At 53.5% G+C, this 9,674-nt stretch overlaps 1 protein-coding gene across 1 annotated transcript; it reads right to left on the minus strand.

Moving 5' to 3' along the window:
• Positions 1 to 1,207: 1,207 nt before the first annotated feature.
• Gata5 (GATA binding protein 5) lies at positions 1,208 to 9,414 on the minus strand. Its single transcript, XM_032904938.1, has 6 exons — positions 8,517 to 9,414; positions 6,985 to 7,160; positions 3,212 to 3,337; positions 2,673 to 2,760; positions 2,284 to 2,408; positions 1,208 to 1,952 (listed from the first exon to the last, which is right to left on the minus strand). The coding sequence occupies exons 1-6, from the start codon at positions 9,058 to 9,060 to the stop codon at positions 1,797 to 1,799; spliced, it is 1,215 nt and encodes a 404-aa protein (XP_032760829.1). The 5' UTR covers positions 9,061 to 9,414; the 3' UTR covers positions 1,208 to 1,796.
• Positions 9,415 to 9,674: the final 260 nt, after the last annotated feature.

Below are 9,674 nucleotides of genomic sequence, written 5' to 3' on the forward strand. Positions count from 1 at the left end.
AAAGCAAAAGGAAGCCAGGTGTGGTGGCTCATGCCTTTAATCCCAGCACTCAGGAGGCAAAGGCAGGCAGGTCTCTATGAATTTGAGGCCAGCCTGGTCTACATAATGAGTTCCAGGATAGCCAGAGCTACATAGTAAGACCCTGTCTCAAAAAAAAAAAAAACAAAACAAAAAAAACAAAACAAACAAAAGAAAGAAATACAGACGGACAGATGGACGGAAGGAAGGAAGGAAGGAAGGAAAGAGAGGCAGAGAAACCGATGTGGAAGGGATCTCATGTCTATGAGCCTCTCTCCTGACTTCCCTTCTTCGACATCCAAGGGAATGCCACCTGCCTTGTGCCTTGCACTGCGGCTGTCTCCAGGAAACCTCCCTTGGTTGGTAAGTGCCCTGTACCACCTCAAAGGTGCATGTGATCACAGACACCTCTCTCATCACAGAAGGGGAAACTGAGGCTAGGACAAATGAAGCTCCTAGGAAGAGCACTGCGGTGAGAAATGTTGCTGGGACCTTGTGCACAGCCTCATGCGGCTGTTGTGGTCTGGTCTGCATCTACACACTTGGGGTGTGGGTGCTTGGAGATATTCACACGGTACTGCCTGTGTCTGGGTCTCTAGTCCCCTCCCTCTCCTTACCCCAGTATCTGGGATGTGATGACAGACACCCAGGCAGCTGGCTTTGCCTTCCACAGACACATGGGTGGTGAGGTTTGCCTGCTCGGAGCTAGTGACAGGATCATGTCTTGCCTTTGTCCCTGTGGTGCCTGCAAATGCTGCAGGCTACTGCCCCTTGCTTTCCTTCTAATCAAGATCCACTGCCTCTCTCTCAGGCTGAACTGGATGGAGAGACCGCGGGTCCACACAGGAGACAGGTTAGAGGTGGCCTTCATGGTTGGATGACCCCTTGACTCCCTTGCTTCTTGGTTTCCTCACCAGGAAGTGGAAGCCTGGAAAGGCCAGGAAGCAGCCAAAGGAGATAAGACCTGTGGCCTACAGAACACCTCTGCCTTCCGCTGCCTGTCACCTTCCTGCACCAGGGCCATAGAACTGACCTGCAGGCCCTGGGCAGAGTCACCACCAGCTGACAATAGGGCTGTGTTGCCAACTCCTGGGATGATGGCTGGGCCAAGCCACAAGGCCACATGTCACCCAATTCCAACAGTGTATCTGTGTGGGTCTGCCCACCAGCAAATGTCTTAGTACACGGATTGACAGAAAAAGGCCCTTTACTGCCTGGCCCGAAACCAACATACAAATAAATACAGAAGTCTGTGAAGACGGCTGGAGGGATGCGTTTGCCTTGGGGCAGTGCCCTGGTACAGTGCTCAACCTGTACACTGGTCTCTGGCAGTCCTGCATCCATAAGCAAGAGAACGGTCTTTCAGCCGTGCACAGTCAAACATGAGAAATGCAGACCTCGAGGGCCCAGAGACCCTGTTTCTTATTGCCTGCCCGGACTATGTTTGTTTCACTTGGATCGGATTTTACTGTGGGATGCTGTGAACCGTTGCCAGCTGCTACAAACTTTAAATTTTGACCATCGATGTCAAGAGCTGAATTCAAGTAATTGGTGGGTATCTCCAGTCATCTTGGCTGCAGAGAGGTCCACGAGGGGTCTGGGGAGTCCATTACTACCCTAGCCAAGTCTCCAACCCTTTGTCCACCAGCCTGTTTTTTTCTCTAGGCAATTGGCACAGGAAAGTTTCCCCGGCACAGTGGTGAGGGACCTCTGGGGCTGCTGGTTCAGGAACTAACTTCTGTTCCTGAGATACACTGTGGTAACAGTTTCCTGAGCATCTAGGCCAAGGCCAGGGCACACCAGGGCTCCTGACGTAGGACCCCACTGAGACCAGCCTGGGGGCTCAGGGACGAGGAGGTGAAGACAAAGTCTTCAGGTTCGAACTTGAACTCCAAATGGCTGGAGGCCAGGGATTCGTCCGCTGGGCTGGAGGCCTGCAGGGGGAATAGGACAGAGTATGGAAGTCTACCACCTCTCGGGACTGGGAGGCATGGCATAGGGTGATTTGCTCCAAGGCCCCCTCAGCCTAGAATGAGCACAAAGTCCTCTGAGGAGCAGGACTAGCAAGACCCGAAGGGCCCTGGACCATGCCACACACAGTTCTGGGGAAGAGGCCACCGTATTGGTGGTTGAGGGCTATGTGGATGGTGAGGCTCTGGGAGAGCTCTTGGAGGGTTCTGATGGGATTGGAGTTGGTGAAGAGTCAAGTTTCTCTAGAGAAGTGTGAGGATCTATCTCTCGCAACCCCTGTCTCATCCTCCTTACCTGGGAGGTGATATTGGGTCCAGCACACCCTGGAGATGCCAGACTGGACTCTGCCTTCAAAGTGGTGGCTGAGCTCTCGGTGTTGAGGAGAGTGGGAGAAGAGGCTGTGCTGTTGGCTGTGGATCCTGAGGGAAGGGGAGAACATTTATAGGAGGTGCAACATTAGACCGTATTTCCTGCCATGTGGCCCATTCTTCCGTCCTTGTCCAGAGAGATTCAGAGATTTCTTAGAGTCATACAGCCCTGACTGCCAGAGGGTCAGGTATAGCTTCAGCCTCCCCATGTCTGCCTGTGCGCCCCTCCTGCAGCAAAGCTAAGGACACCATCAGGACCTGGGTTAGACTGAGACTTGGAGGCCTGGGAGTTGTCCCTCCTGGCTTCCTGCTTACCCGAGGAGCCCTTGATTTTGGCAGGGTTCTTCGGCTTCCGTTTTCTTGTCTGGATACTCTCCTTTTTCATCGCCAGTGGCCTTGGCACCTGGCAGGGATAGCAAGGGTAGGTGGCTGCTCCCTGTCCCTGCTCACCCCTGGGCCCTTGCACAGTCACCTTCCCGATCTACCCTAGAGAGCCAGTCCCCTCTCAGATGCTGGGCTGAACTGCAGGTACAGGCCTGTTGAGTCAGCTCCGCTCTTGGGTGCCATCCCATCTGCCTGGGAGCTGAGAGGCAGGGGCGGAGTGCAGAGAGCAAGATCCAACATCTATCCTAGGCTGGAAATCCCTGAGCCTCGGTGGACCTGTCTGTATAGTAGACGTGGAGGCACCAGCTTGGACTCCCAGAGGAGTGGGTTTGCAGACAGTCAACGCACGTCTAACACTCCCAGTACATGTTCAAGACAGGGGCCAAGGGCCATTCTGTCTCACTGGGGAGGAAGGGCAACCTTGCGACTCTAGAGGTAGCTACCCCCCCCCCGCCGCCGCCGCCACTCACCCCGTGGAGCTTCATGTAGAGGCCACAAGCATTGCACACTGGTTCCCCCTCTGCGTTGCGCCTCCAGAGGGTGGTGGTAGCAGTGTGGCAGTTGGAACAGCAGAGGCCAGATCGACGGGATGAGGACTGCGGAGCAAGTAAGCTGGGGTGAGCCTAGAAATTAGGGACTCTGGACTTGGGGGTCTTTGGTGCAGTAAACGACAGCTAACGGAATGGATGGAAATTAGATTCAGCAGTTATCAGCTGGTTAAGTGAGATGCCTGGGGGCTGAAGGCTTGAGGCCTGCCATGGACCTATCTGTCAGGACGCCCTGTCTTTTGCTCCACAAAGCTTTGACTCTTCAGCCTTCTGGTCCCAGGACCAATACCTTCACCTCTGGGCATTTCCCATCTCTGAGATATAACAGACCTTTCAGGGTCTAGTTGTGGGGTTCTGAGCCCAGGAAGGCCTAGTGTAGAAATACAGTTATTGATTGTTGACCAACAGTCAGATTGATCTAATCCAGCACCTCTGTGGGGGATCAGCACCTGGAAGGCCACAGACTCCTGAGGAGGTCAGGCCCAAAGGTTAACTCTCAGGATCCTGCTGGTTCCCTTGCACACCTGTCCTCCAAGAGGCTCAGAACACACACTGACAACACCCTCCACGTCCCACAGCAACCCCAGTAACCACAGAGTATTGAATAGAGGGCATAGGGTCCTATCTGTCATGTGTCACCCTCACTGTGCTCAGTGCCTAGAGTCCCCTGATCTCACACACTTGAATCCCACTAGAGACCCCAGACTTTCCTGTGTTTGGGGGAACTTGGGCCCTGAGCTAGAGAGGAAGCTGGGCACAGGAATCTGGGCCTAACTAATGAAGTTGGTGGGAAGCAAGGAATGGGGAATCTTCCCGAGAGCCCAACTGTCTTCACCAAGCTCAATGTCGCCTGAGCTGCCTGAGGTCTGAACTTTTCCTGCAATGCTCACAGATCAGTGTGTGATGGGATCTTTTTCCTAGTAGTGAAAGCTTCCTCTGAACACCTGGACCCTAAGCCCTTCCTGAACTCCACAGCCCAGCCTTGCTGTGACACTACTTCCTCATAGTCAGACTGTATTATTCTGTCCCCACTTTGGACAGTACCTCTTGGACAGTACACCTGACCCCCAGTCCCATCCATCCCCTTTATGGTTCAGGGCTGAGAATTCAACTACGGTCCTAGACTATCAGGCAAAAGAGTGTCCTCGCTAGTACTTGAAATATGACTAGTAAGATATCCATGTTCATCTGGAAGTCACACTTAACTAGGTGCCTGTCATTTTGCAGCTGCCAGTTCCTGATGGACCTTTAGACTCAGGGGAACCCTGTCTTCTGGCCTCTTTTCTTCCACGAACCAGCTAGGAACTATGGGAACCTTCTGAGACATGGTGGGTAAGAAGTAAAAGTGTGTGTCCTATGTGCAGACCATGCACAGGATGAAAGGAGCACCGGGATCTTCACATGCCCGGAAGTGCAAGAGAAAAGTCCAGAAACCATGTTGGAATCTTGATAGTGATTATCTGTTACCTCTGTGAAATTAAAAATGTAGGAAAACAACAACCTGAGAAGTGCTTGCCCTTCCCTCAGACTTCACGACTGTCATTCATGGTGTACTAGGGAAACAGAAGCTCAGACATGTCAAGGGACCACAGGAAATTGAGGATCCAGGTGGGCAGAACTGTCTCTCTCTGTTGAGCATTTTGGCACATGCCCATTTGCCACACCCCAATGCCACCTCATACCCCTCAACTCTCAGCCTCCACCTGTCCTCCCTCCCTGTTTGTGCCATCAGCCTGGTCAACAGGCCGCCCTTCCTGGATGCACTTTTTTTTTTGTCAAGAGATGTTCATCTTCAATGGCTGCTCACCTGAAGGAGAGCCACACTGAGTGCCAGGCTCCATGTACTGGGGACCTCCAAATACACCAGCCTTGGAGCGCAAAGGCAGCCCTGCCAAGGTGGACACATAGGGAAGGTGGCTGGAGCCCTGCTTGGAGGGCAAGTCATGTAGGCAGGGAGGCTGTTTGGAAAATGTAAGCTGCAATACACAGTGTTGCAAAGTGGCTTCCTCGGTGTCCAGAACCCAGCTACCCAAGATTAGCTGAGAGAGCCAACTGGAGCCTTGGGGATAGGCCAAGGCTCGAAAGGTTCCAAGTGGATCCTCTCCTGTAGGAGACACAGCAGATTAGGTCTAAGGCTGTCTCTTGTCTGCTGAAAGGAAACTGAGATGGAGGTATGACCCTCTACCCCAGAGCAGACAGGGCCTCTTGCCTGATTCTTCTTTGTTTATCACTGTGTCTGAGTGTCCAGCACAGAGGCTGGCACAGAGGAGAGTGGACAGAGTCAAAGGACAGGGCAGGTCTGCTGAGGAGACTGTACTCTGAGGCCTGGGACTCGGTCCTCTATGATTGGGCTGTGTCTCCATGGTTTTCTCACTAGTGAATGTCACAGACACCAGTCTGGGCAGCTCACAGAGGGCACAGTGGCTACTGAGGTGGCTCCTCAGATGGTAAGAAGTAAAGTATTGGGCAGAATGGGCCTGCAGATCCCAAGCCCCAGCTCAGAGGAAGGGAAGCATTGCTTCCCTGAGGCCCCTTCTTGCATCCTACCTCCTCTTGGAGCTTACAAGGTTGTTCCTGTCTCAGGACCCCTCATGTCCACAACACTGAGCATGTACAGCTCCAAGTTTGTGCACTCAGAACCACCTTCCACACGCCCGTCAGGCTGGACCCAATCCTCAGGTACCACCTGCATAGGTATGGGACCTTCTGAAACTTGAAGGATAAGAAGTCTGTTCCTAGGCAGAGATGTTGACACTTATGAGGGGTTCCACCTTTAGATAAGAGGGCCTGGTACTCAGGATTAGATTCTTGTCCAGGTCTGAGACCCACAAACACATTATAGCCTCCATAGCAAGAACATAAGCTGCCAACTCAAACCCAAACACTTTTAAACTTGAACTTGAAGGTTGGCCTGTAAGATGATAGAGCAAAGCTACCTCCTGCCTCAGTAATTTCTTGTGACCCATGCCTGAGCCCTGATATCCCCAAAACCTGTGCTGCCATGCACCAGAAAGAACCAAAAGTGAAAACAAGATGTAGCCAGCGAGCTAGGCAAAGGACAGAAGCCTGGTTTTCTAGAGACTGGAAGCACAGGCAGAAAGGGTTTCCCAAGGACACACATCCAAAGATCTTCTCATTTAGACTCACAACACCACCATGAAAGCACCTCAGCCTTATCTGTGCTGGGTCACCTTCAGGCCTCTAATACTCAGGACTAGGTTGCCACCCACTATTACCAACAACACAGTCCTACTGCAAGATTGAGCCCTCAGAATCCCACAGAATCTGTATCTAGGAGTTGTATTTGTGTATTATATGTATCTAGGTCAGACTCACTCTCAAAACTGACTCCGAGACATCCTGTGACTGTGTAGCAAGTGGCTTTGAAACTTATCTTGTCTGTTAAGTACCAAGTAACCTGCAATGGGCTGTAAGTTTACAATGTTGCAGTGGGTTGTGAGACCTGAGCCAGGTTCCTATCGGGACTCCTTGCCCAGATCCTTATGGTTCCCTGGATATTTTTCAAACTCCTGGAGGAGATGAATTGGCCTGGCCCAACCAGGAGCCCTGGGCAGCCTACAGTGCCTGTGCTTCAATCCTTAACCCATCCTTCAGGAACCCAGAAACCAGCTAGTAGGAGCCAGCTAGTCCTTTTATCCCCTTTGTGGTCCTGGTCCTCTCCCTGCCACACTCACCAGACGCTTCTGGGGCCTCACTAGCGGTCGGTTGACCCCATTCATCTTGTGATAGAGGCCACAGGCGTTGCATAGATAGTGTCCGGTGCCATCCCTGCGCCACAGTGGTGTAGACAGGGCTCCACAGTTGACACACTCCCGGCCCTCACCAGGGAACTCCTCCAAGAAGTCAGGTACTGTGGGGACAAGAAGCTTAAGGACTGGGGCCTCCGCCCCACCAGGATGCCTGAAGGCTTCTGCTGCACTCGGCCTCCTTTTATAGTGTCTCGAACGTACTCATTTAATGAGCGATGTATTTACTTATTTATATACTTAGCTGTATTTCATTTTCAGTGAAATTTGTTAGGTAGGGCTGCTTTTATAAGGCAGGAGTGTAAACAAGCCAAACCTTAAGGCAGACACCTGAGATGGTCCCTTTGTCGACTAGGTTCCACTCTAGTCTTTGTGTTTTTAATATGCTTTGGAAGCAGGCAGCGGGAAATGGATAACAGAGCCTTATTTCCCTCCTTCTCCGTCACCCCCTTCCCACTGGAGGATCTCCAATGTAAAAGTGACTGGGCCTCAAGGTCAGAGGATTGGGGGACGGAGATCTGAGATTCTACAAGGGCCTACTGTCAGCGTTGTTGTGGGATCAAGCACTGTCATCCCTCAGAAGAAAAGACACAGGGGTATCAGGGACCACACATATGCAAGCAGTGGGACATTGGCTCAGGGCAGGGGGGAAATCAATCTACTGGCTGGAGGTGGGTACCAGGCACGGGGCCTGCCCTTGTCTATCTAAGTGTACCAGATCGGCTTGAGACTAGACTGAGGCTATGAATCAGGGCGCCAAGCTTCCGAGTTCTCAGAGGGATGGCCTAGTCAAGGCCCGGAGACTGCAAATGGAGGTTGGCCCTCTTTGCTGTGTCTGTTCCTCAAAAATACTCAGAAACCCAGATGAGCGATTCCTTGCTCAACAACCTCAGAATCTATGTTCTCGGGAGGTATAGGACTTTCAAGATGGAATGCCAGCGTTGCAGAACAAGATGGCTGTGGCGACTAGATAAAATAATCGCTATTTTGAGCTTTATAAGTCATTTTCAGCCCCGGCACAGGCCTGTAAGCTCAACACTTTGGAAGGCTGAAGCAGGAGGATTGCTGTTAAGCTTGGAACTAGGTGGGTCTTCATAATGACACCCTGTCTTAAAACCAAAAACAATTTTCAAAACTTCCCGTGAAAGCCTAATCGATATAACCCAGAATGCTTTTTTTGAGTTTGTTCGGGTGAAAATCAGAAATATATTATTCTCTTACTATTGCGCTGTAAAAAGAATTCTGTAGGGAGTGGTTTTTGTTTTTTGTTTTGTTTTTTTTTCTTAATCGTTTGTGTTTTATGAACGTTCCTGTGTCCTAGCAGGGAACCTAGTAGGCTGATCGGACTAGGCTGAAGAAGAGCGCATTTCGGGTTTGCGCATTTCGTAGCGCGCGGGTTTATTGCTGCGCGCCTTAGTTTTAGAGCCAGGTTCACCGGGCAGCCCCAGCCCGGTACTCACCGAAGGTGGTCCTGCGGCCAGGGAGGCCACCAGGGCGACCTTGCAGACCGTGCAGGATGCTGCTGTCGAAGGGTCCAGAGGTCCACGAAGGGGCTACGTCGGGACTCACGTATGCTGGGTAGGTTGTGGGGTACGAGGCGCTCATGGGCCTCCCGAGCGCGGTCGGATACTGTTCGCGAGCCAGCAGCGCGCTCTGGAAGGCGGCGCCGTCCCGGACTCCCGCGCTGCCGCCGCTGCCCGACCCCGAGGGGCTGTGAGCGAACGGGAAGGCGGTGGCTCCGGGTGGGTGTGTGGCTGGCGGGTGCGGGCTTCCGGAGCCGAAGGCTGAGGAATCAGCGGAAACTGCTTGCGTCCAGCTAGAGTGCGCGGCGAGCGCGGGAGGCTGCGAGCCCGGCTCACACGAAGGCAGGTACGGCAGCATGGAGGGCACGCGAGTGGGTGCCACGAACACCGGGGAACCGGCTCCCGAAGAGTGCAGAAAGGGTCCAGAATCGGCGTAGGTACCCTGGCCGGGGCTCTGGGCCAGCGCCAAGCTCTGGTACATTTTCCCCTGAGCGAGCTTGACCTGCAGAGAAGAAAGACAGGCGTCTAGGGCAGGATCACTGGGCCCCCTCCATCAGCTATTGCGCTCGCCGTGGGCAGGTGCTGCTGCTCGGCTTGCACTCTCCACTTTTCTGAGTCGGTTCACCGGCACAGGTCCCGGGCTCCTCCGGGTGGAACGAGAGGTTAGATGAGGCGCAGGACCCCAGGAACAAGGTCCTTGCTTCGAGCAGAGATCACTGGCCAAAACCCTCACAGGAAGGCGAGGCGCTGGCCCAGGGCGGGTGACCAGTGGGTTGTAGACTGGGTCCCCACAGCGCTGCTCTGCTGGGAATCCCGGGAACTTGGGCTGCCCCGCCCCCGCCGAGCGGCCCCTTCCCTCTTCGAGTCGGTCCCTCCCTCCACTCAGGGTCAGCGCCGGGGCTCCGGCCGCGGTGCCACGTGACACGAATAGGCTCCGCGGTCGGGCTCTGAGACCACAGCGCACCGGGCCCGGACAAACGCAGAGGGTGGGAGGAGGCTGAGCGCGCTCACAGTCCTGGGAGAGCAGCCGCTCTGAACAGTCTTGAACTTTGTTGTTACAGTCACGGGTGCCAGTCCTTGCCCCACGTCTATTCC

The sequence above is a fragment of the Rattus rattus genome, chromosome 5 (assembly GCF_011064425.1).
Source record: "Rattus rattus isolate New Zealand chromosome 5, Rrattus_CSIRO_v1, whole genome shotgun sequence".
Taxonomy (NCBI): Eukaryota; Metazoa; Chordata; class Mammalia; order Rodentia; family Muridae; genus Rattus; species Rattus rattus.